The sequence below is a fragment of the Mustelus asterias genome, chromosome 2 (genome assembly GCF_964213995.1).
Source record: "Mustelus asterias chromosome 2, sMusAst1.hap1.1, whole genome shotgun sequence".
In the NCBI taxonomy this organism is placed as follows: domain Eukaryota; kingdom Metazoa; phylum Chordata; class Chondrichthyes; order Carcharhiniformes; family Triakidae; genus Mustelus; species Mustelus asterias.
Window position 1 is genome coordinate 36,682,448 of NC_135802.1, and position 27,789 is coordinate 36,710,236.

Sequence of the window (27,789 nt, forward strand, 5' to 3'; positions counted from 1 at the left end):
AATGCAGCTTCAGTTGATTGATTAACTCAGTATAGCATCTGAGTTCAATCCAGGAGCTGCACTAGTTGTATTTTTGCCTTGTACTCACTTCAGTTCAACTCAGATGATTTATTGACACACAAGTTTTGCTTTCGCTGTTAGTTTTTATTGTGGTCCCATTCTAAGCCAAGTAGAACTGTTCTTATATTTTACAAATCAGAAAAGTAAGATGTGACGCATTCATGGAATCAGGAATATACAGAAATTACACTCTGACTGCAAACCTCAGATACCAAACACAAAGACTTCAATTTTATGCAGGGATGTTCTATGGCATTGCTCACCAGAATAGGAAAGAAATATCTTCTACCTTTTTAGACTTTACTAAAATGAACAGCAGAGATGGCTGCATTGAATTTATCAGCTCGAGTACACAATGCAACCTCATCAATCTTTTCCACTGTAAAATGACTAACTGCTTTGGATATGCATTTAACTTTGTTCAATTTTGAGCATTAATTTTCTGCTGTGCTTTGGATTCCTCTATCTTGCCCAACAGTCTGGGGACATCCAAGATAAACGCTGAGCCTGAGAGAATTCATGCATGTTTTATTTACAGGTGCAAATGGTAACAGACCTGATGCAATTGAGCGACATATTTAAGCAAACACAAGGCATGATTCAGCTACATGGAGGCAGGGATACTCAAGGATAGGGATGAGCACGAGGTTCAGCAGGTGGAGTTAAACAGTGTTAGTTCAATTCCAAGAGCACCAAGTAAACTTGGTTTTCTGAATTAAAAACAAAAATTGCTGGAAATACTCAGTAGGTCAAGCAGCATCTGTGGAGAGAATCATAGAATCCCTACAGTGCAGAAGGAGGCCATTTGATCCATCGAGTCTGTACCGACCACAATCCCACCTAGGCCCCATTCCCACAACTCCATGCATTTACCCTGCTAATCCCCCTAACACTAGGGTCAATTTAGCATGGCCAATCCACCTCACCCGCATATCTTTGGACTGTGGGAGGAAACCAGAGCACCCGGAGGAAACCCACGCAGACAAGGGGAGAATGTGCAAACTCCACAGAGACAGTGACCCAAGGTCAGAATTGAACCTGGGACCCTGGCGCTGTGAGGCAGCCGTGCTAACCACTGTGCCACCGTGCCGCCCAAAGAAACAAGAATTGACATATCAGGTTGATGACCTTTTATTAGAACGGACCTGAAACTCACTCACCCTCTCCACAGATCTGACTGACCTGTTGAGTATTTACAGAATTTTTTATTTTGGTTTCAGATTGCCAGCATTGCAGAATTTTGCTTCTGTCTTGGTTTTCTGAATGGTGTTTTGCTCATTCACAACGTAAACCACATTTTATTTGTAGTGGTTATTTCATGGACGAGTGAAAAAAAGTCAATTTATTTTCCTCTGATTTGCTTTATTGTCACATAAATTGTCACATATATCTGGTTGTCAGAGCACCAGGAACAGACTGCAATCTGAGGTTAAACACCCAGCGCATGGATTACAGTATCATTTTGTTGACGTACAGATCGTACTTTTTAAAAGTCATGACTCAGTTAAAAAAAAATTCAGCCCCCACACCAAAAGACTATAGACAACGCACACCGTTCATAAAGGAAAAGAGGGGGTGCAGAATGTAGTGCTATAGTCATAGATAGGGTACAGAGAAGGATTAACTTAATATAAGGTAGGTCCATTCAAAGGTCTGATGGCAGCAGGGAAGAAGTAGTTCTCGAGTCAGTTTCTTCTTTAAAAAAATATAAGTTACCATTTTCTTCTTGTCCACAAGTTTCTGGCGTGCCTCGTCTATGCTGCTCCTCTGGTGCTTCAGGGAAAATGACAGCAGTGTCACCTTGCTGAAGGTACTCTTGCACATTTGGATCATGACTCTGCTCATCTCCTGCAGTAGAATTATGGAAGCAGTTCTCTCCATCAGAATCACAGCCTTCTTCATTAACTATTGAAAAATATTCAAAAGTTATTGACAGCATTGTTCCCAAATTAAAATAATTTTACAAACCTTTTTGAAGTTCTTCAACATGAATGTAAAGATTCAAAATTATTTTTAATTACATAATTCACACTGGGCAGGAATAGATTGAGTGGTCTGCTTTTATGCATAAAATTTTATTATTTTAAAATTAAGACTTTGGTTTTAATTGATACAGATCTAAAAGCTTAGCCAAGCAGTAACATACTTGCTTCTTAGTTAGCATTCTTGCTTTGTAGTTTCAAACCTCACTCAAGAATGTAAGCATACGATCTAGGTGGTACTTAAGTACAATACAGGAGAATATTTCAGTGCTGAAGGTGCAATTCTCAGCTAAAATATTAAACTTGGGTCTCCCCTGCCACATTCATCGCTTGATGCTGAAAAGCTCATGGGACTACCCAGAGGAATTGGGAGCTCTCTTGATGTTTCAACTTCTTTTGATCAGATCACTATTTAAATACAAATGTTTCCTTCTAAAAGAACTACGATAGTAGCAATACATCAAATTTTGCAATGCAGTTACAGGAACAGTGGTTATCACTGCTGCCTCACAGTGCCATGGACCTGGGTTCGATTCTCGGTTTGGGTCGCTGTCTGTGCGCAGTCTGCACGTTCTTCCCGTGTCTGCATGGGTTTCCTCTGGGTACTCCAGTTTCCTCCCACCATCCGAAAGACATGCGGGTTAGGTGCATTGGCCATGCTAAACTCTCCCTCAGTGTACCCGAACAGGTGCCGGAGTGTGGCAACTAGGGGATTTTCACTAACTTCATTGCAGTGTTATTGTAAACCTATTTGTGACAATGATAAATAAACTTTAAATTACATGTGCTGTGCTTAAATTTTAAGTAGGGTACTTGCCCCATGATTATTTCTTGCAAAAAAAACTTAGCTGAAATATTTTGGGATTTTAGATAATTTGTTGCTCACAGTAAGGATTTGGGAAAGAACGATGTTCAAGTTTGATTTGATTCATTATTGTCACATATATTAGTATAGAGTGAAAAGTATTGTTTCTTGTGCGCTCTACAGACAAAGCATACCATTCATAGGGAAGGAAAGGAGAGTGCAGAATGTATGTAGCATTACAGTCATAGCTAGGGTGCAGAGAAAGATCAACTTAATGTGAGGTAGGTCCATTCAAAAGTCTGATGGCAGCAGGGAAGAAGCTGTTCTTGAGTTGGTTGGTACGTGACCTCAAAACTTGATTTTTGTTTTGAGAAGCCACAAAATGCAAGCAATGAGAATGTGCCGTTACGCCAGATGAATCGGCTTGTGGAATGTTGCAGCCCACCGCATTATTCAAACCACTGTCAGGGTCAATTATTTCATCCCAGAGCTGTTAAGTTGGGGTGCACAATATTCATTCTGAGAGGAGCAGATGACGTTTTATTTAAATCGGAATCCAGAACGGAGCAACTGAAAGGTTGCCTTAAATCAGGCAAGTTACAGGAGAATAGCGCACCACAGAAATTTTCATCCGTTTGGCCGGTGGAAAATATTTTGTACACAATGCTTGTCTGACCAAGCACAAGAGTTAAACTGGATTTCTAACAATTTCTCAGTACCCGGAAGAAAAAAATAAAGTGTTTGGTCCCTTGAGCTGAGGGAGATATGAAGGTGATATGAAGGGAAAGGGAAAATTACCAGGAGACTTGCTGCCTAAGGCGGTTGGGGGGGGGTGTCCAAACTTCTCTCCCCCTCATCTATTGTTAGGGTGGCACAGAAGGACCTTTACTTTGTCTGTCTAGTAATGAGTGAAACAATATTTACTTGATATTGCTCACTTTGATGATCATAAAGTACAGCTTAAAAATGTCATTACGAGTCCATTTAAGGATTAATGAATTGCTGCAAAGGAGTCATTAAATTTAATAGGTTAAACTAAGTTTACTAAAGTGAAGCCCAAAAAAAAACAAGTTAGAGAATATTTGCGTTGAAAATAACAGAACTTTAATAAAAGGTGGGACATCTAATTCTCCCAGTGAGTAATGTTTTTTCCCCCACTTTCCCATTAGTTTTATTAAATTGTATTTGTATGGACATCAATCCAAATTCAAGGAATGTAGGTAAGGAAACAGTTAAGGTGAACAGAAAGCTAAACTATGCACAATAAACTGGTGGAGAACCAGAGTGCAATGCTCCATCTTGCAATAAATGAAATTACTTGGAATGTGTTTTTACTTTTCACATTCAAGGTATGAATTAGATGACTAATTAATTCAACATTCATAAATAGGAGCAAACGAACAAAATATTCATCACACTCCAACAAAAAATGCTGGAAAATCTCAGCAGGTCTGATGGGATCTGTGGAGAGAGAATAGAGCCAAACCTTTGAGTCAGGATGACCCTTCGCCAGAGCTCTGATCTCAATCTTGCCACAGATGCTGTCACATCTGCTGAGATTTTCCAGCATTTTCTGTTTCGGATTCCAGCATCCACAGTATTCTGCCTGTATCAAAATATTAATCACTATTAGTTTTAGCCAATTAGTTTTGATCTATATTGGTTATCCTTTCCTCTTGCCTCCACCTCTAGTTATCTGATCAAACACTGAACTGCAAGCAAGATAATTAACTGCAGCGGACAGATGAGATTGATTATTTATCCAATGTAAAGAATTAGTCAGTACCTGTGCAACCATCACTGCGTGTCTGAGCTTCAGGCCCCAGGTTGTCTGCATTTTCTTCCTTTCCTAAAATGTAAAAAGGTATTAGCCTCAAATTCTAAATAAAATGGTGATTTTAAAACAGGTGAACTAATTTACCTAATACACCTTTTTGTATTCTGGGAAGCAAAGCCAAGTTGAATTGCATAAATTTCCAACCAGTTTCCTGGGCACTGCACTTAAAATTGTCATCTATTCCACTCTGTTCCTTATACTTGCACTGCAATGCTAGAGAACAAACGTGCAACTGTCTTAGCTTTTTATGATCAAAACAGTAACATTCCACATCATAATTAACACCAAGCCACAAAGTGACTCGCATTCTGGTGGCACAGTGGAGCACTGCCATAACAAGCAATGTGGCAGAGAGATCTACAAATGAAGCTCCCATACTCAAGTGAGACAGAAAATTACACTACACATGGGTTAGTCTGGGAGATGGGGTAAAAATAGTTATACACAATTACACTCCAACCTGGATGGACAATGGCAAACGCAATCAGTTAATGTTAAAAGTGCTTGAAATTTTGTTTGAACATTTTCAGGTGAACACAATTTAAAAATAAAATACTACCATAATTACAAACCAGTGCAATATTTTTGAATTTTTTTAATGTTTATATTTTTAAGCCTCTCTTGATGTAAACAGGGATCTATTTCTCTGATGCAATGCCCTGGAGATAACTGCAGCTGTAAAGCATTTCAAGCACACAGGAACGGAAGTGAAAGTATGCAGAGGTACGTCGCTATTTTGTAATCTTCATAACATTAGATTATGACAATGACATAACCCGGAAACCCGCTTCCTATGAGGTAGACTCATCTGAAACCATTTCACTTCAGCTGCTTCCTTCTTTTATGCCTTTAAAGGTGAAAGCATGAAAGACAGCATTCGGAGTTCAAGCTAACGGAGATTTACTTTGCGAGACTTGTTCGGTTTTGCAATACTGAATTATCTTGCTGTCTTATTAACTGGATTTTTTATTAAAATCGTTCTCAGGATGTTATTGCATTTGCTGCCCTTAGTGGCGAGTGTAGGCCTCATCAAACCACTGCAGTCCATATTCTTTATAGCAGCTGGATATACCTGAATGGCCTGCGTTAGGGTATAGCGAACAATCCCATAATGACAATCAAACAACCTCATGGTTAATTGTACTGATATACAGCTTAAATTTTTAAACCACCATGGTGGGATTATATTCTCATTCTCCTTCTCCCGATTCTGAATTCAGGCCTCTGGATCACAAGACCAGTAATATAACTACAGTCAACTCCTGCTGCTCGTGGGGGTTTTGTTCCCTCAAATTCTCTAAGGGCGAGATTGCGAACTTGTGCATGTGCCGAGCCGGTGCAAGTGCAGTGCACGTTTTCTTCATGCGAGTGATGTGGGAACAGTGAGAGTTGAACATTTTAAATCGCTGATGAGTGAAGTTTTGGGGCCACGAACCACAAATACAAGCCCAACCACATTTGCAAGAGTAAACAAATGTGTGTTCGAGGGGGTTGCAAACAACAGCAGTTGACTGTGTTGCAGTACTGAGTCAACTGCATCCAAGTCAATTGAAAAAGAATACCAAAAATAAAAATGCACGCAGTTTCCATTATGTTAGAACATGAATCAAAACATGATTGTTTTTTTAGGCCAATAGCAATATTTCTGGGTAGATTTTGAATATACTCTTTTTGTTCCATACACTTTGCAACGTTATAGTTGAGAGTCATTTCTCAAAGGTCCAAAAATATAAGTACCTGGAATTTCTAAAGACACAGCAGTGGACATATTTACCCTGCCAACATAACTGAAATGCAACAGTGAAATGCCGTGCAAATGCCTTTTCTGCCTCCCACAAAGTTTCCACATGAGTCATTAAAAATAACACTGTTTTCATTGGTGTGAACTATATTCCTGCCAGGTAACTTCAAGAATTACTCAACCACCGTTACAAGAACAAATAGAGTGTGGGTACTATGGAAGAATTTGCATGAAAATGTTTCTATTTATTGGCATAATAACTTTACAATAAACATTTAAAGTCCTATTAGGTTAATAATGCGCAGTAACAAAACGTCATAATGCTTAATGCAAAGTACTTTAAGAAAATGTTTTACAATTAGTGGCAGCCTGATCAAATAACTTGTTCCTCATCATTTTCAACACAGTATTGCACAATTTGGCACAATTTGATGGCAAACAGCACCCTCTAGAGCAGTGAGATGTGGCTAGGCTTTCAGTCTTGTACAGAATTTGGACCAAGCAGCACATGCTATTGCTTAAGGAAAGACTTCCATATTTACAAGAGAATTACAACAGCTGCATCATAATTCGGTATCAATCCAAACCCTCTGCAAGAAAAACAAACACCGAAGTTTCCCCAGTTTTTGGAACTCTTCTCCAAGATGGAATGAGTGTACAGAACCTTCTTCCCAGCCTACCAAAGACAAATGCAGATGTAACTATTGGTACAGGGTAGGGTTGCTGGGATAAACCTGAAACTACTAGTTTGCTCAATGGCACTCTTGTAACCTCCTACACACATTTCAGTGCTACTAGAAGGCATCATCAGGTTGAACTTCATGAGGCCCGTGGCCTTATTGATGGCGTGGTCCTGGTCCAAGTCCAAATGTTGCTGGAAAATTGGCTAAGTAAAAGAGAGACACTAAAGGCTGATAGCCATTCCCGAAGTTACAGAGACACTACAAGGAATCACATAGGCAGCTATGCCACAGGATACAAAACAGCAGGAGGTCCCGGGACTTCAAAAGGTGATCACTATCAGTTTGAGGTGCAATGAACAAATGGTTGTAAACAATCACCCATCACACGGGACGTTTGAAACAACGACTGTGAAGGATGGGAGGCCATTAATATGGACATTTGTGGTAATCTGTCAGAACAGGGGACTGCAAGCAGACACAGTCGCAAGGAAGTAACTAATATTGCCAGACTTAGCCAAATTAGCAATAATCTCTAGGAAGAACCATTATGGAAGGGAGCCTCAAACTTTTGGTTTGAAGACGGAGTTCGATCCCAGTTCATGCCTGGCCAGTACAATTAGGTGGTCACGTCTCCACAACTTCACCAGAAGTCATTAGGTTTGTTTAAACCTATGTGGAGGAATTCATAGTGGCAGCAAAGGGAGGTGGGATCATTTGTGTGTTTTAAACAAGATATAGTAGTGATAAGCATTGGGATTTGCTATTTTGTTTAATAAAGAAGTGATTTAGTTCAAGGATAACAGTGTTGTGTCTGTCAATCAAATGGAGAGAGGGTCACAGTCAACAGTGGTTAAAATCTACAATTCTTATGACACCCAAGATAAAAGTCTGAAATAATTTGGAATTACGTGAATTGATATCTAGCCTGAGTTGCATGAGGATTGCAAAAAACAACTTATATTTATAGAATGCTTTAACATAATGAAACATCCCAAGCCTGACAGGAGCACTATAAAACAAAGTGTGACACAGAGCCACAAAGGCGATATCAAGTTCGATGACAAAATGTTCAAAGAGGTAGGTTTTAGAAGAAAAGTAAGGTAGAGTAGGCAGAGAGGTCTGGGGAAAGAATTCCAGAGCTTGGGGCCAGGGTAACTGAAGGCAATGGTGAGGCAATGATGATTGGGAATGCACAAGAGGTTAGAATTGGAGGAGCACAGCCGGTTTCCTCCCACAGTCTGAAAGATGTGCTGGTTAGGTGGATTGGCCATGATAAATTCTTCCTCAGTGTACCCGAACAGGCGCCTGGAGTGTGGCAACTAGGGGATTTTTACAGTAACTTCATTGCAGTTAATGTACGCCTACTTGTGACACCAATAAATATACTTTAAACTTTAACATAGATATTTTGGAGGCTTGCGAAACTGAAGGAGATTACAAAAATAGGGAGAGGCACGGCCACAAAGCCAAGCAGGGGTTTCAAGATAAGGGATGAGAATTTTGAAGTCAAGACATTGCTTGACTGGGAGCCAATATAAGATAGTGAACACAAGGGTTATGGCCAAATGGGACTTCCTGCAAGTTAAGACATCAGCAGCTAAGTTTTGTGTGGCCTCATATGTAGCGTAGAAGTTGGGGTCCAGCCAGGATTGTGTGTAATACTCAAGTCTAGAGATAATGAAGGCATAAATAAAAAGAGTGAAAGCTGCGCTGAAATATGGGCGAAATTGAAAGATGTTATGGAAGCAGAAAAAGATGGTCTTAAAGATGACAGAAACTCATCTGTGGATCAAATGTGACACCAAGGTTGTGAACAGTCTGGTTTAATTTCAGACTGTTGCCAGGAACAGGGCTAGAATCTGTACTTAGAGAATGGAGCTTGGAACAACAGTTTCAGTCTTTCCGATATTTTATCGGGGAAAAATGTCTGCTTATCCAGTACTGGATGTCAGATAAGCAGACTGATTATTTAGCAACAGTGGAGTCGTCGAAAGACATGATGATGGAGGTAGAGCTGGACAGTATCAATGTAAATGTGAAAACTAACACCTGTGCCTTCAGATGATATTACTAAGGAACAGCACGTAGATGAGAGGACCAAGGATTAATCCTTGGGGGCACCAGAGATAATGCGACTGTGAAACCAATATATTTGTGAATTTTATTGGACTTTGCCAATTACAAGATGGTTGCTGGAATACAGAATCAAAAATGCCTGTGTGCTGCCTCCTACATCACAGATCGATGAAATATTTACTCAAAAATGACGAAAGAACAATCTAGTTAAATTCAAAGCAATTCTATTTGATCCTTCACTCTTCATTTCCTCTCAATTCCTTCACCTGTTTTCTCCTGAATAGTTCATCTTTCTGAGGTATGGGTTTACAGGTGCTTGCCACCCTCCAGTGCACTGCTGAAATAGATTTTTCTTGATAGCACCTCAGTAGTAAACGTTTGCAGCTGTTCAACTTCAGTTGGAAGGAGCCCAAGTTTTGGAGGGTGGTGGGGAAAAAAATGTAACCAATCCTCACATACATTCCCAGCATTGCTGAATTCAATGAACTGAATACAGATTGAAGATAACTTTACAGATCAAATATCTATGGATAAAGATGTAAAGTAAGAGTTTTAACAACACCAGGTTAAAGTCCAACAGGTTTATTTGGTAGCAGATTTGCTACCAAATAAACCTGTCGGACTTTAACCTGGTGTTATTAAAACTCTTACTGTGTTCACCCCAGTCCAATGCCGGCATCTCCACATAAAGATGCAAAGCCATTGGTTAACTGCATAAATTTCTCAAGCTTTGGCTTATGGTTGCACAAGGAGGAAAAACAAAAGGATAAATAGCATCAGATAGGGTAAAAGCTTAGCCACGATCTGTGACAAAAAATTATTTAAAATATTTAATTTTCTATGCAATTAACTTAAGTGCATGAAGTATTCTAAATTAATCCTTCAATAAATCTCTTTCACGCACTGAACTGATGACTCTCATATGGTTTTCAAAGTTCATGGTGAGTTAAGTGTAATCTGAAAGCACACACACTTAACTAATCAAATTCAAATTACATTTCTTTTTTTTTTTCCAGACAAATTATGTTGTCATACCAGAGGTATGGATTATTATTTAGTTTGGAAATGCTTTATTGCAATTGTTTGTTTTTAACTTCATTTTCCAGAATCTAAAGGCATGGACCTACATCGCATTAAGTTGATCTTTCTCTACACCCTAGCTATGACTGTAACACTACATTCTGCACTCTCTACTTTCTTTCCCTACGTACGGTATGCTTTATCTGTATAGCGCGCAAGAAACAATACTTTTCACTGTATGTTAATACATGTGACAATAATAAAATCAAATCAAAAAGGTACTTCAGGTTACAATGGTATTGAGGAGCACTGGGTTGGTGGTGAGACACTGATGCATGTGGAGCAGTTTTGTTGACAGAATGGGAGGTAGCCCCTGATTAGGTAGGAACAGTGAAAGGAAGGAATAATGAAATTAAAACCAGTTCCTGGATCAGTTCAGCAATTTAGCAGTCATTCCGGGGCAAGTGGCTTCCACATTGTGATAAATTCTCCCTCTAAATATATTGGAAACCTTGCATTTGCATACACAATGCCCACTCTTAACGTTGTAAATTTCTATGTCCACGTTTACAATGGAACTACCTACGTAAACCTGTAATCACACAATGATTACAGTAGAGGAGGCTGACAAATTTTGGCCCATTAGCCTGTGCTGGCTCCCTGCAGAAGAAATTCTCACTGCTTTCTCCTCCTTCCTTTTCAGATAATTATCCAAATCTCTCAAATGCCTTGATTGAACTTGCTCCACCATACTCCAGTGTATTCCACATTTTAACCACACACACACAACAGTTTTTCATGTCGCTAATGTCTTTTTTTGCCAATGACCTTAAATCTGCACCCTCTGGTTCTTGATTCTTCCACCAGTGGGAGCAACTTCTCCGTTTACTTCATCCAGCCATAATTTTGAATACCTTCATCAAATCTCCTCTCAGCCTTCTTTACACCAAGAAAAACAGTCCCAGCTTTTCCAATCTATCTTCTGAACTGATGCTCCTCATTCCTGGAACCATTTTTGCATATCTTTTCTACACTCTCCAATGCCTCTACTTTCTCAGGAGGCTACAGAAATTTGGCATGTCTCACCAACTTTTACAGATGCATCATAGAAAGCATTCTTTCTGGTTGTATCACAGCTTGGTATGGCTCCTGCTCTGTCCCAAGACCACAAAAAACTACAAAGGGTCGTGAACGAAGCCCAGTCCAACACAAACCAGCCTCCCATCCATTGACTCGGTCTACACTTCCCGATGCCTCAGAAAAGCAGCCAGCATAATTTAAAAACCCCACGCACCCTGGGCATTCTCTCTTCCACCTTCTTCCATTGGGAAAAAGATACAAAAGTCTGAGGACACATACCAACCAACTCAAAAACAGCTTCTTCCCTGCTGCCATCAGACTTTTGAATGGACCTACCTCATATTAAGTTGATTTTCCTCTACACCCTAGCATGACTGTAACACTACATTCTGCACTCTCTCCTTTCCTTCTCTACGTACGGTACGCTTTGTGTGTATATAACCCAAGAAACAATACTTTTCACTGTAAAGTAATACATGTGGCAATAATAAATCAAATCAAAACCAAAACCTTTCGAAAGTATGTGGCCCAGAACTGAATGCAGTACACTGGCCAGGCCAAACCAGTGTTTTATACAATTTAACATAGCTTTCGCCTCCCGCTGCCATGAAACGTGTGGTGGGTTGCGTGGTAAATCCCGCCTTTTTTATTCATTCGTGGGACATGGACATCACTGCTTGGCCAGCATTTATTGCCCATCAGGTGGTGGTGAGCTGCCTTCTTGAGTCGCTGCAGTCCATGTGCTGTGGGTTGACTCACAATGCCGTCAAGGAGGAAATTCCAGGATTTTGACCCAGCGACTGCGAAGCAACGGCAATATATTTCCAAGTCAGGATGGGGAGTGGCTTGGAGGAAAGCTTGTAGGTGATGGTGCTTCCATGTATCTGCTGCTCTTGTCCTTCTAGACGGAAGTGGTTGTGGGTTTGGAAGGTGCATTCTAAGGATCTTTGGTGAATTGTTGCAGTGCATCTTGTAGATAGTAGCAGCGGTGTGTACCGAGTGTCGGTGGTGGAAGGATTGAATGTTTGTAGATGTGGTGCCAATCAAGCGGGCTGCTTTGTCTTAGATAATGTTGAGCTTCTTCGGTATTGTCGGAGCTGCACCCATCCAGGCAAGTGGGGAGAATTCCATCACGCTCCTGACTTGTGTCTTTTAGATGGTGGATAGGCTTTGGGGAGTCAGGAGGTGAGTTACTCGCCACAGTATTCCTAGCCTCTGACCTACTCTTGTAGCCAGTGTTTATGTGCTGAGTCCAGTTGAGTTTCTGGTCAACGGCAACCCCAAGGATGTTGACAATGGGGGATTCAGTGATGGTAACACCATTGAACGTCAAGGCATGGTGGTTAGATTGTCTCTTATTGGTGGTGATCATTGCCTGGCATTTGTGTGGTGCGAATGTTACTTGCCACTTGTCAGCCCTAGCCTGGATATTGTCCAGATCTTGTTGCATTTGAACATGGACTGTTTCAGTATCTGAGGAGTCGTGAATGGTGCTGAACATCGCTGATTGCACAAACATCCCCACTTTTGACCTCATGATGGAAGGAAGGTCATTGATGAAGCAACTGAAGATTGTTGGGCCAAGAACATAACTCTGAAGGACTCCTTCAGAGATGTCCTGGAGCTGAGATGACTGACCCTCCACAACCACCTTCCTATTTACCAGATATGACTGCAACCAGTGGAGTGTTTGCCCCCTGATACCCATTGCTTCTAGTTTTGCTAGGGCTCCTTGGTGCACACTTGGTCGAATGCGGCCTTTATGTCAAGAGCTGTCACTCTCATCTCTCCTCTGGAATTCAGCTCTTTTGTCCATGTTTGAACCAAGGCTGTAATGAGGTCAGGGGACCCTGGGGAAACCCAAACTGGGCGTCTGAGCAGGTGTTGCTTGATAGCACTGTTGATGACCCCTTCCATCACTTCACTGATGATCGAGAACAGACTGATTGGACAGTAATTGGCTGGGTTGGATTTGTCCTGCTTTACCTGGGCAATTTTCCACATTGTTGGGTAGCTGCCAGTGTTGCAACTGTACTGGAAGAGCTTGGTTAGGGGAGCAGCAAGTTCTGGAGCACAAGTCTTCAGTACTATTGCCAGAATGTTATAAGGGCCCATTGCCTTTGCAGTATTCAGTGCCTCCAACAGTTTCTTGATATTACGTGGAGTGAATCGATTTGGCTGGAGACTGGCATCTGTGACGCTAGGGACCACTGGAGGAGGCAGAGATGGATCATCCACTCGGCATTTCTGGCTGAAGATAGCGGCAAATACTTTAGCCTTGATCCACATGGTTCATCTCAATCCCAAGAATCAAGTCTAGTTATGTACTTCTCATTGGACAGGTAACATACTGCTATAGAAAATTCTCCCGAAGACACTCTTGGAACTCTTACACCTCGCTGCCCTTTACACCACCACTATTTCAGTCTATATTCGGTAACTGAAGTCCACCACTATCAACCATTTTATAATTTGTGCGCTTGTCTGTAATCTGTTTCTCCACATCATTCTCACTCTTTGGTGCCTATAGTCCAAACCGAGCAATGAAATTGCATTTTTTAGTTCCCTGCTCCAGCCAAATAGATTCCATCCTTGCCTCCTCTGGGACATCCTCCCTCTCTCACTCTCCAGCACTGCAATGTTCTCCTTCAACAATACTGCCCCTGCTCCCCTATTGTTTCCTTTCCCATCTTGCCTGAAAACCTTGTATCCGGTGTATTTAATAGCAGTCTGGCCCTTCTTTGAGCAGGGACTCCATTACAGGCACAACAATTTCCAAGTGATTATCTGCAGCTCAGCCTTTTTCTTTTACATACTTGCATGGGATATGCCGTTGCTGGCAAAGTCAGCATTTGTTGCCCACCCCAGATTGCCTTCACAGATGTGGTGGCAAGCCCACTTTTTGAACTGCTGCAATCTATCTGGTGCAGGTACATCCAGAGTGCTGCTGGGAAGCATGCTTCAAGATACTGAAGTTATGATATATACTTCCAAGTCAGGTGAGTGGTTTCGAGGGAAATTGCAGGTCGTCTTCCCATGTGTCTGCTGGCCTTGTCCTTCTCGGTGGCAGAAGTCATAGTTTTGGAAGCAGTTGTCAAAGGAGCCTTGGTATTGTACAGACAGCTGCCACTTATTATTACTGAATGCTTAAGGAGGTGGGTGTTGGAGTTGCACTCATCCAGGTAAATGGGGAGTATTCCATCACATTCCTGATTTGTAGATGGTGGGAGTCAGGTGGTTGGCTGCAAAATTTCCAGCCTCTGACCTGCTCTTTAAACCAGTGTTTATGTGGTTGGTCCAGTTCAATTTCTGATTAATAGCAATCTACCCAGATGTTGATAGTGGGGGATTCAGCAATTGGTAATGCCATTGATTGTCCAAGGGAGATGGTTATGTTCTCTCATTGGAGATTGTCATTTACTGACACTTGTGTAACACCTATGTCACTTGTCACTTCTCAGCCCAAACCAGATTATCCAGATCCTGTTACATATGGACATCAACTGCTTCAGTGAACTAAGGAGTTGCAAATGCAACATTGTGCAAATGCACATCACCACTTGATCTTATGGAGGAAGGAAGATCTTGAAGCAGTTGAAGATGGTTGGGTCAGGGACACTATTCTGAGGAACTCCTGCAGCAATGAAGGTAATGTATTAATTAGAAAAATTTGTTCAACTTGCTTCAAACTGTTGGTCCCAATATCCCAGGAATCTAAAGCACTTGCTCCTGCAGCATTTTTCCATGCATTGATCTACTCCCCCCCCCCCCCGCATTTCTATCCTCACTACCAGGAGTAATCTGGAGATTTTTTGAAGTTGTGCTTGCTAATTTCCTACCTAGCTCCCTAAATTCTGATTGAAGAGCCACATCCCTCTTTCTACCCATGTTGTTGATACTGGCGTGGACTATGATTGCTGGCTGTTCACCTTCCCCCTTTGATGTGCTCTGCAGCCAGTGACATCCTTGACTCTGGCACTAGAGGGAACATACCATCTTGAATTCATGTTCATGGCCACAAACACACATCTGTTCCCCTAACCATTGAACCTCCTATTCACCGTTGTTCTTGCAGTATTCTTCGTGTCCCCTGTACAACTGAGCCAACCATAGTGCCATGGACCTAGCTCTGGCTGCAACCTCTAGTGCAGAGAAGTTTGTACAATCTAGCCAACTCTACTATGATTGCCAAACCGGCATTCTGTAATTTATGTTCCATGGCCAGGTCCCAAGTTTTTGGTCATATCCGTTAGGAACCAATAATGTTTTGTTGAAAATAGACAAAGTTTGAGCCTCAAGACACTTACTAAGTGAATAAAGCCACAAGATTCCACAGGTTTTAAACAAAAATAAACGTTACTGTACAAGGACAGAAAGATGAAACAATTTACAATATCTATCCTATGCTCTAAAATTGAGAGTTAATATGAGGGAGGCAATCTGTGGTCAAACACACCACGCTGTACAGTAAATGGCAGATACAACCAAGACAAGACAGGACAGGACAGGAGTCTCTCGACAGGACAGGAGTCTCTCAACAATCCACCCAGATATCAGTAAACACCGAGTAAACCAATCTTACAAAAATTCTCTCTCACACAGGAGATTCCAGTCTTCACTTCAAAGATCTAACCTCAGAATTCTCTCCAAAAGTTGCCCCAACTTGGATGATGTCAACAAGAGCCCACCTCACATGTTTCATTTCCCAGGATTCCGTCCCCTGGATTCCCTCAAGCGCAACTTCAGTTCTTTGGCCAAACCAAAGCAGAACAGTACTGCTCCAAAAGAGGTGCCTTTGCTCAAATGGTTGCTGCATGTAGTCACCAACCTTCGGCTACCTTCTTGGATCTTCAGAGCTTCCTCTCGAGCCCTCATTATTTGCTACCTTCAGCCCTTATCCTGTTTGGATAATTACTCTCCTAGTTACTCTGCTTCTCTTTTTCGAACTGAACTGGGACCTTTTCCTATCTCTGTCTCCTATCTGGGACTCTTCTTCTCAATGGTGCTCCACTACAGGTCACCTGGCCTGGGTCTAAACACCATTTTTCCTTTATGCACAAGTGTACTGGACCAAAGAACGTAAAAATGTATGTGTAGTCTACTCCCACTATGCATGCACAAAGCTCCATGGCTGCCGGGAGCCAAAGTTCATGAACTCCACTCTCAACACCAGGGCAAGTTTAGTTTTCGCAACAATAGTTAAAGAGTAAAAGCCAAGACCCCATTTCGACTTGTCCCATTTTCATACCATGGAAATAACGGGGCCAATATGCATACTTAGTGTTGGGTTTTCCATTTTAATGTTGTCTCGTACTGGTGCCAACATAGTCACACATTCTAATTGACACCATTTTGGAATGCATGTCACCCACTTCGCTGCCACTCCCCACCCCCCTCTCCCATTTGTTCCTTTCCTCCCTCATCAGGAGAATTTGGGAGGGGGAAAGAGGTGAGCCAGAGAGGGAAGCAGCAAGTGGGAGGGGCAGCAAGTAATCCATTCCAGATATTAACAAATTTATGAAATAAAACCTAATTATCCATCTGGTCCTTTTGTCTACTATTTTAAATCCGTGACCTCAACTACTTGCCCAATGAAACAGCATTTCCTCACGTGCTCAAGAAAAGCCCTTGTTATATTTACCTGCACTAAATTGCATCTGTTATAAGTTTATTTTTCATTTGCTCCTGGGATGGGAGTGTGTTGGCTCAGCCAGCCTTTATTGCACATTCCTAATTGCCCTCAAGAAGGTGGTGGCAAGCCAACTTCCTGGACCACTGCAATCCACCTGGTTTAGATCCTCCCCAACTGTGGATGTGAGTTCCAGGACTTTGACCTAGTGACAGTGAAGAAATGTCAATATAGTTCCAAGTCAGGATGGTGCGATGGATGTCTGCCTCTAAATGTTCAATCATTCAGACAGAACAGCCCGTTTAATTTATGCACCCTTTGCTGCATTGTTGACATGCACCTCTACTGTGGAATCACTGAAATCTTGTCACATATGATGAAGCACAATGCAGTTGGCTAATTAGTCTTCTGGGGTGGAAAGGAATTAAATGCCATGAAATGAAAGGAAACAAACGATTAGGACAAGGTAAAACAGAAAGACAATAATTTAGTGGGAATGTACCATTAACACCCTGCTAAGTGCTTACATCATGAGGATTGGCTGCAAAATGAATGAAGAAAAAAATGCAGTGGTCTGGAAATGACAAGATCACTTAAGTAGCCTGCGTTCATGATAATCACTATAAACATTGTTTCACTATAGCACAAAATGAAATTGCTTTTTCAGTTTTACAGAGAAAGCAATCTTTAAAATGAAATTGGTTAACATGAAATTGGTTCAAGTGAAATGTGATCTATTAGAAGGCTAGTTATGTTGGTCTTTGAGTACACTTCCACAATCAATGTAGCAAACTTTGTATGTTTTTGCGTGCTATTTGGTGCAGTTAGGAGAAGAAAAACCAGTGATGCGAGGAGACTGTTCAACTTGGATTGCCTATAAATAGGCTACGAACACAGGGCTAAAGTTTTCCCAGCTCTGCTGTGGTAGGCTGGGAGGCAAGGAGGCTGGAAGTTTCCAAGGGGCAAGCTGAGATTAGGGTTGGTTGCCTGGTCCATTGTGGCGGATGGTCAATTATCATCAGGACTCCAATTAAGGGCACTTGTGAGACTTGGCAGGAATTCTGCGGGTGGCAGAGCAGCCCTGCACAGGCTGCCGGCATCTTCCCTGCAGCAGCTTGGGGTCTATCGAAGCTGGGGGGATCCATGAACCACTGACAGGGTCACGGGCAGGAAAGACTGCAGTTGCAGTCTGAAGGGGCTTGCCCCACATTTCAAGGAGCCTAATGGTTTCAATCCTACCTACTCCTCAAAGTGCTTCTACGAGGAGGCACTAGGGCAGTTTCTGGCCTGGCACCCAACTTTTCTGGTGGGGCTAACTGGGCTCTGGAGCTCTCAGCCCTAGAACTGACGGTATCGTGCCTACCCTGCCAGCCTTAATTGGACGGTCAACAGGGAGGTTGATTCCAGGAAGATTGAGCGCAGAGCCAGCATTTGGGCCCAACATCACGGTTCTGAAACCCTCAGGATAAATCCACCCCTTAAAAACTCTACGTTCACATATGAAAACTGTGGTGGTGAAAAACTGAAAGTTTACCAGTGCTGAATAAAACCCCAAGGCTGCTCGAAACACTGGCTTCAGGAATAGTAGTACTGACAAGGAATAAATCAGGCTGTTACCTTTAGGTTTAGGAAACATCAGTGCGCTTTCTAATTTTTTTTTGGGCAAGGTCAGCACTTATTGCCTAATTTGAACTGACATTTCAGAAGGTAGTTCAGCGTCAACCATATTGCTGTGGGTCTGGAGTCATATGCAGGCCAGACCAAATAAGAATGGCAGATTTTCTTCATTAGTGAACCAGATGGAGTTTTACAAAAATCGATGGTAGTTTCAGGGCCACCGTTAGTGAGACTGGATTTCAATTCCAAATTTATTAATGGATTTTAAATTCCACCAACAGCCATGTTAGGATTTGAACTCATGATCCCAGAGAATGAGCCTGAACCTTTGGATTACTAGTCCTGTGACAATGCCGCTACGTCACTGTCTCCCTTGAATGTTAGGATAACGGCTTGATGTTATTTTAATTACTGCACTACAGACTTTCCAGCAAATGACATTTAAGTTGACATTCAACCATGATTTCAGGTGAGGTCATCTGAACCCAAAAGTGTCACAATACCAGACCACACTAAAAAGAAAAATACTATTTTTTTTTCAAAACACATCCCAAATGTACCTACCATCATCCTCATCTCTCCAATTGGTGCTCTCACTTTCTTCATCTGTGTCATCTTTCCTTGGCAACACTGTACGCTTTGTTGGCAAATCATCCTCAAGTGCATTTGTATCACAATCTCCAGCATCAGTCACACTCTCATCCTCCACAATATGCAGTTTATCTTCATCGTCTGTGTCCGAACTTGCTTCAACCACATTATTATAGTTGGTGACTGCAAAGAAAAACAAAATAATAAAATTATGCTACCAATGGATTATGCACATCATCAGGACGCTGATTCATGCTACAATATAGTAACTGAAGTTACTTCGAATGGAAGTCTTTTAAGACAACAAAATCAAAGAGAATGTCACCTTGTCCCTCAACACTACAACAAATACACGTGTACAGACTGAAATAACAAGGTGCTGGGGTACAGGGAAAAGGCTCTAAGCCATAATGCTCCTGCAACATCACAATTCTAAGATTTAAATTTGAATTCAGGTTACCAAATTGTTAACTTGCCGATTTTGTTAAAGTTAACCACGCTACATTTGTAAAGCCTTGTTAAAAAAAATTGCTGAATGCAGTGTATAGAACTAGTGAACCCCATCATGACAACAGAATGTCTTAAAAAGCAGTCATAACTTCCCACTTTCTCCTTGCACTACAGCCCTATAAAAAAGTATCACCCCAAACTCTGAAGCATCAACAGCAGAAACTGCAAGCACTTGAACCCTCTACCTTGGGATTTGGTCGAGAGCCCAGAATGGCAGAGAAGGCGCAACAGGATGCACGGCCTACTCTGTTCCTATGGAAAATAACAAGATTTGCAGATACTGCTGAAGTTCTTTAATCAAGCTATTTAATAATTACAAAATTTGGTTCCTTAAATGGTTTCCCTTGTTCTTGCATGTTCAGGAATATTTTCTATTCACGTAGTATAGAAAGTAGGGGCGGCATGGTAGCAGTGGTCAGCACTGCTGCTTCACAGCGCCAGGGGCCCGGGTTCGATTCCTGGCTTGGGTCACTATCTGTGTGGCGTGTGCACGTTCTCCCAGTGTCTGCGTGGGTTTCTTCCGGGTGCTCTGGTTTCCTCCCACAATTCTTAAAGGTGTGCTGGTTAGGTGCATTGATCCTAACAGGCGCCAGTGTGGCGACTAGGGGAATTTCACAGTAACTTCATTGCAGTGTTAATGTAAGCCTTACTTGTGACTAATAAATAAATTTTACTTTAAGTATGGTAAAATCTAGTAAATTATAGGTCAAAATTGAAGTTACTAACCTTTCAAAAAGACATATACAGTACCAAATTTGAATAAACGTTAACCAAAGTGATCAAGTCAACTAAATTTACTAAATTCAGTAAAACACACAAACCAAACCCACATTATTCATTGAAATTTGCACACTGCAAACACAATTTATCTGTTCATCAAATATCAAAGAACAAAGAGAACAAAGAACAGTACAGCACAGGAAACAGGCCCTTCGGCCCTCCAAGCCTGTGCCGCTCCTTGGTCCAACTAGACCAATCGTTTGTATCCCTCCATTCCCAGGCTGCTCATGTGACTATCCAGGTAAGTCTTAAACGATGTCAGCGTGCCTGCCTCCACCACCCTACTTGGCAGCGCATTCCAGGCCCCCACCACCCTCTGTGTAAAAAACGTCCCTCTGATATCCGAGTTATACTTCGCCCCTCTCACCTTGAGCCCGTGACCCCTCGTGATAGTCACCTCCGACCTGGGAAAAAGCTTCCCACTGTTCACCCCATCTATACCCTCCATAATCTTGTACACCTCTATTAGATCTCCCCTCATTCTCCGTCTTTCCAAGGAGAACAACCCCAGTCTACCCAATCTCTCCTCATAGCTAAGACCCTCCATACCAGGCAACATCCTGGTAAACCTTCTCTGCACTCTAACGCCTCCACGTCCTTCTGGTAGTGCGGCGACTAGAACTGGACGCAGTACTCCAAATGTGGCCTAACCAGCGTTCTATACAGCTGCATCATCAGACTCCAGCTTTTATACTCTATACCCCGTCCTATAAAGGCAAGCATACCATATGCCTTCTTCACCACCTTCTCCACCTGTGTTGCCACCTTCAAGGATTTGTGGACTTGCACACCTAGGTCCCTCTGTGTTTCTATACTCCTGATGACTTTGCCATTTATTGTATAACTCCTCCCTACATTATTTCTTCCAAAATGCATCACTTCGCATTTATCCGGATTAAACTCCATCTGCCACCTCTCCACCCAATTTTCCAGCCTATCTATATCCTGCTGTATTGCCCGACAATGCTCTTCGCTATCCGCAAGTCCAGCCATCTTCGTGTCATCCGCAAACTTGCTGATTACACCAGTTACACCTTCTTCCAAATCATTTATATATATCACAAATAGCAGAGGTCCCAGTACAGAGCCCTGCGGAACACCACTGGTCACAGACCTCCAGCCGGAAAAAGACCCTTCGACCACTACCCTCTGTCTCCTATGGCCAAGCCAGTTCTCCACCCATCGAGCCACTTCTCCTTGTATCCCATGAGCCTTAACCTTCTTAACCAACCTGCCATGTGGGACTTTGTCAAATGCCTTACTGAAATCCATATAGACGACATCCACGGCCCTTCCTTCATCAACCGTTTTTGTCACTTCCTCAAAAAACTCCACCAAATTTGTAAGGCACGACCTCCCTCTTACAAAACCATGCTGTCTGTCACTAATGAGATTGTTCCGTTCTAAATGCACATACATCCTGTCTCTAAGAATCCTCTCCAACAACTTCCCTACCACGGACGTCAAGCTCACCGGCCTATAATTTCCTGGGTTATCAATCCTACCAAAGGTTCAAGAAATTTACCATACCACCAATAGTTTCCTAATTCAAAGTTGTTACATTACCATAAGTGTTGAATCGTGTCACTAGATTGTTCTAAATCTTTTGCTTCTAATGATACAGTGACGTAGAGAAGTCATCAAGATAACCAGGGCTAATTGGTGCACAGCAACATGTGAAAATGGGATATTGATTTGAGAAGTCAGAATCTGCAAAGTGTATAAAGGCTTTTTAGATACCAGACCACTACTGCAGTTAATTCGCACTTGATAACCTACTTTGTGCCTGGATGTTGAACAGAATTTTTTTAAAGCTCATTTATTGACTTCGCAAGATTGTCGTACATTATTTTATTGTTCATTTTGTTCATTTTTTGCAACAAATGATTTCTCTCTACAATTTGAAAGTTTATCAATCATGATTTGATTTATTCTGGTCACATGTATTAACATACAGTGAAAAGCATTGTTTCATGTGCGCATTGTTTCATAGGGAGGAAATGGAGGGATACGGACTGAGTAAGGGCAGACGGTTATCTTTTGTAGTTAGGGCATCATGATCAGCACAGGCTTGGAGGGCCAAAGTGCCTGTTCCTGTGCTGTATTTTACTTTTCTTTGTTCTTTAGTGTTGTTGTTGGAGCTGCTTATAGACAAGTGCAGAGTATTCTATCATACTCCTGACTTGTGCCTTGTAGATGGTGGATAGGCTTTGGGGTGTCAGGTGGCAAGCTTGCCACATAATTCCCAGCCTCTGACCTGCTCTGGTAGCCACAATATTTATTTGTCTGGAACAGTCTAGTTCCTGGTCAATGGTAACCCCCAGGATGGTGATAGTGATAATAATGGCATTGAATGTCATGGGAGGTAGTTAGATTCTCCCATGTTGGAGCCTGTCATTGTCTGGCACTTGTGAAGCACAAATGTTACTTGTTGCTCACCAGCCTAAGTCCAAAGGTTGTCTAGGTCTTGCTGCACTTGGACTGCTTCACTATCCAAGGAGTTGCAAATGGAACTGAACAACTGTCAGCAAAACATCCCCAATTCTGACCTTATGATGGAGGGTCACTGATGAAGCAGCTGAAGGTAGTCAAAGACACTATGCTGAGGAACTCCTGTGATAGCTGGGGACTGAGGTGATAGATCTCCAACAAACACCAACATCTTCCTTGGTGCCAGGTATGACTCCAACTAGTGAATAGTTCTCCACTCCCATTCCCAACAAATTCCCATTGGTTTCAATTTGCTAGAGCTCCTTGATACCACATCTGGGTCAAATGCTGCCTTGATGTCAAGGACAGTCACTCTCATCTCACCTCTGGAGTTTAGCTCTTTATCTATGTTTGAACCCAGGCTTTTGAGGTCAGGAGCCGATTGGCCCAAGCAGGACACAAACTAAGCATGAGAGAGCAGGTTATTGCTGAGCAAGTGCCACTTGATAACACTGTCAACAACACCTTCCATCAGATGCTAGTACAATAATTGGCCATACTGGTTTTGTCCTGTTTTTTGTATACAGGTCATAAATTGAGCAATTTTCCACATTGCTGGGCAGATGCCAGTGCTTGGCTAGAGGCGCAGCTAATTCTGGAGCACATCTTCACTACTGTTGCTGGAATGCGTCTGGGCCCAGACCCTTTAAAAAGTTTTCAATGCTTTCAGCCGTTTCTTGACATTGCGTACTTTAATGAATTTGCTGAAGACTGACATCTGTGATATTGGGGACCTCTGCAAGAGGCAGAGATGAATCATCCACTTGGCACTTCTGGCGGGAAATGGTTGCTACTGCTTTGGCCTTGTCTTTTGGACAGGAACTGGGCTCCCTCATTACTGAGGATGGGGATATTTATGGAGTCTCCTCCAGTTAATAGTCCGCCACCATTTGTGATTGGATTTGGCACGCTCGCAGATCTGATCTGTACCTTGTAGGATCACTTGGTTCTTTCTATTGGTTTCTATATCAACTGTTTGGCATGCAAGTAGTCAGGAGTTGTGCCTTCATCAGGTTGACACCTCATTTTAGGGTATGCCTGGTTCTGCTCCTGCCCGCTCCACTAAACCAGGGTTGATTCCCAGCTTGATGATAATAATAGTGAGGGATATGCCAGGCCATGAGATTACAGATTGTGGTTGAATACAATTCTATTGCTGCTGATGGCCAGTTCTGAGTTGCTAAATCAGTTTGAAAGTTATCCTACTTAGTGAAAACTGAGTCTTTGAATATTTTTTAAGGCAGAGCTAGATAGATTCTTGATTAACTGGGGAGGGGGGTGGGGGCAATTTGTGTTGCAAATTCCACATTCTCAGCAACCCCAAATAATCTTTGATGCTCACCTACCAAGAATCTTTCTACTGCCACCTTAAAAATATTAAGTGACCCCCACCATCACCACCTCCTGAGGCACAGAATTCCAAAGTCACAAAACCCTCAGCGAAAACATTCTCATCTCTGTCCTACAAGATTAATCCCTAAACAGTGTCCCCTAGTTCTGGACTCACCCACAAGAGGAAACATCCTTTCCACATTCACTTTGTCAATACCATTCAGGATCTTATATACTTCAATAAAGTCACCCTGCACTCTTCTAAACTCTCATGGAAACAAACCCAGTCTGTTTAACCTTTCCTCATAAGACAACCTGCCCGTTCTAGGTATCAATCTAGTAAACCTCTTCTGAACTACCTCCTTACATCTTTCATTAAATAAGGAGACCAAACTGCACAGTGGCTACTCCTACCAATGTTGTCATGGATACATGCATCTGTGACAGATGAAAGTGAGAGTATGAGGTCAAGTAGGTTTTCCCCTCTGGTTGGTTCCCTCACCACCTGCGGGAATTCAGGTTAGCAGCTCTGCCCCTTCAGGATTTGGCCAGCTCAGTGAGTGATGGTGCTACCAAACCACTCTTGTTGATGGCCTTTGAAGTCTCACATCGAGTACTCTTGCCACCCTCAATATTTCTTCCAAGTGATGTTCAACACGGCAGAGCTTTGATTCATCAGCTGAGGAGATAATCAGCAGGAGGTTTCCTTGCCCATGTTTGACCTGATGCCATCAGACTTCATGAAATTCTGAGTCAATGTTAAGGATTTGCAGAGAAACTGCCTCTTGACTGTCTACCATTGTACCATCGCCTCTGGTGGGACTGTCTTTCTGTGCGACATACTGAATGATGGTGATGGCAGTGTCTCAGACATTGTAAGGTATGATGTTGTGAATATGACCATGTCAAGCTGTAACTTGACTAGCTCTCTCAATTTTGGCACAAGCCCCCAGGTGTTAGGAAGGAGGTCTTTGTAGAATCGAAAGGGCTGAGTGCAATGATATAATTGTGGGGCCTGCTAGGCCACTTCAGAGGGCATTCAAGAGTTAACCACATGGCTGTGGGTCTGGAGATGAACCCATCTACTGCCATGGTGGGTTTTGATTCCATGGACCTTGAGCATTAGCCTCAGCTACTTGTTTGTTAGTCCACTGAAATAACACTATCCCACCACCTCCTGAGATTACAGCATTGTATGTGCTCAATATAGGAATAAATGCAATGGTTTCATAATACGAACATTTTCTTTGATTTCAAAGTCATTCTTACTGGTTTTCGAAACCATTCTTTATCCTCCGAGTTAAGGAATTAAGCAACCACTGTTCATCCCCTTCTTTCTATTGCTAAATTGGTCTTCAATAATTTAGCTAATCCTTGGGCTGAATTTTCTCAAAGAATGGCGAAGTGTCAGGTTTTGACTGAAAAGTGGCATGCTTCTCCCCGGAGACATCGGGTCACCACCCAACGCCCCCCCTCCCCTCAATTGAAAGTTTAGGTTAACCAAAGCCACATCGGCACAGGGTAACCCCATCCCCTTTTGTTGCCAGCGTCCGCCACCCCCACCCCCCTCAATAATAGAAACCTCCGCTATGCGTCTGCCTGCTGGAACTGCCAGGGGCTCCATGGGAGAAGTCAACTTTCAATTAACATTGGCCTCACTTCACATCAGATAGCCAGAGCACAGCTGTCCAGCATTTCATAATGTAATTTTGCAGAACTAGAACCAAACCACAAGCAGACCAGGGTGTGCCTCAGGGATCAGTACTGGGTCCACTGTTATTTGTCATTTATATTAATGATTTGGATGAGAATATAGGAGCCATGGTTAGTAAGACAAATGCGAGGTGATGCATTTTGGTAGATTGAACCAGGGCAGGACTTACTCAGTTAATGGTAGGGCATTGGGGAGAGATACAGAACAAAGAGATCTAGGGGTACAGACTCATAGCTCCTTGAAAGTGGAGTCACAGGTGGACAGAGTGGTGAAGGAGGCATTCGGCATGCTTGGTTTCATCGGTCAGAACATTGAATACAGGAGTTGTGACGTCTGGTTGAAGTTGTACAAGACATTGGTAAGGCCACACTTGGAATACTGTGTGCAATTCTGGTCACCCTATTATAGAAAAGATATTATTAAACTAGAAAGAGTGCAGAAAAGATTTACTAGGATGCTACCGGGACTTGATGGTTTGGGTTATAAGGAGAGGCTGGATAGACTGGGACTTTTTCCTCTGAAGCGTAGAAGGCTGAGGGGTGATCTTATAGAGGTCTATAAAATAATGAGGGGCACAGATCAGCTGGATAGTCAATATATTTTCCCAAAGGTAGGGGAGTCTAAAACTAGAGGGCATAGGTTTAAGGTGAGAGGGGAGAGATACAAAAGTGTCCAGAGGGGCAATTTTTTCACACAGAGGATGGTGAGTGTCTGGAACAAGCTGCTAGAGGTAGTAGTGGAGGCGGGTACAATTTTGTCTTTTAAAAAACATTTAGATAGCTACATGGATACGATGGGTTTGGAGGGATATGGGCCAAATGTGGGCAATTGGGATTAGCTTAGGGATTTTAAAAAGAAAAAGGGCAGCATGGACAAGTTGGGCCGAAGGGCCTGTTTCCATGCTGTAAACCTCTATGACTCTATGACCATTATAAATCTTGTAGGGTCTTTAATCAGTCAACGATATTTATGCTGGACACACGCTAGGGATACAGTGAGTACAGTATAATTAGTAAGATACTGAAGAAACTAAGTGCTGAAAAAAAACAATACAAAGTGTCATTATTTACCATCCTTGGTCAACTGCTGTGTTATGGAAAGGGCCACAGCCTCAGCATTATTTGCTGACCTGAAATTAACAACGCAAAATAATCCTCTTCTCCTCCACTTAACTACCATGTGATTTTCAAGGAAGATCTAGTTGATCCTTGGGGGAATACTGGAACAGATTTAACTGAAATGTGGCAAAAAAAAATGTCAAGTATTGACAGGAGCCATTTTTGTTTTAAATAAAAGGAATATCAATTCACCAGTGCTGCACGATTTGAAGACAAAAAAAACTTGAATTGTCTGCAATAATTTCTCAAAGGGCATTAAACCCTTGTTCGGGTTGTAGCAGAGGATGCCCATTAAGGACTAAAGATTCCAGCCTGCAGATTGAGGGGATCATTTGGTCATGCTTGAACTGATAGACCACAGGCTAGTCTCTAATGAGTCAGCTTCTGACTGTGGGTATACATCATGATGTTGTTCCCTGACGTACTAACAGGCATTCGGCAGAAAAAAAAAAGCAGAAGCTTACACACATTAATTTTTGGCCTTTGAAAATTAATCTGAGAAACATCTGGCTGCATTCCCCACAAGGCAATATAAAACAACATATCGCTGATGATTGGAGGGCTATTGACTATTTTTTTTAAGACAGGAAAGGACAAGCTTTTCTAAACTGAGAAAAATAATGAGAGCCATCCAAAAGCAGAGTTTATCAACTTTTAGAATTTAATATTTACACACAACAGGGCTGAATTTTTCGCACACATTTTTCAGCTCTGACGGAAAGTC

General features: G+C 42.2%; 1 protein-coding gene across 3 annotated transcripts in view; it reads right to left on the reverse strand.

Annotated features, from left to right (window-relative positions):
• Window positions 1–27,789, reverse strand: part of zeb1b (zinc finger E-box binding homeobox 1b) — a 160,275-nt gene that overhangs the window by 36,983 nt on the left and 95,503 nt on the right. For all 3 annotated transcript variants that reach the window (XM_078233502.1, XM_078233511.1, XM_078233520.1), the window contains exons 2-4: window positions 19,095–19,304; window positions 4,634–4,696; window positions 1,777–1,965 (exon numbers count right to left, since the gene is read on the reverse strand). In XM_078233502.1, coding sequence (XP_078089628.1) covers window positions 1,777–1,965; window positions 4,634–4,696; window positions 19,095–19,304 — 462 coding nt within the window. The remainder of the gene's footprint in view (window positions 1–1,776; window positions 1,966–4,633; window positions 4,697–19,094; window positions 19,305–27,789) is intronic.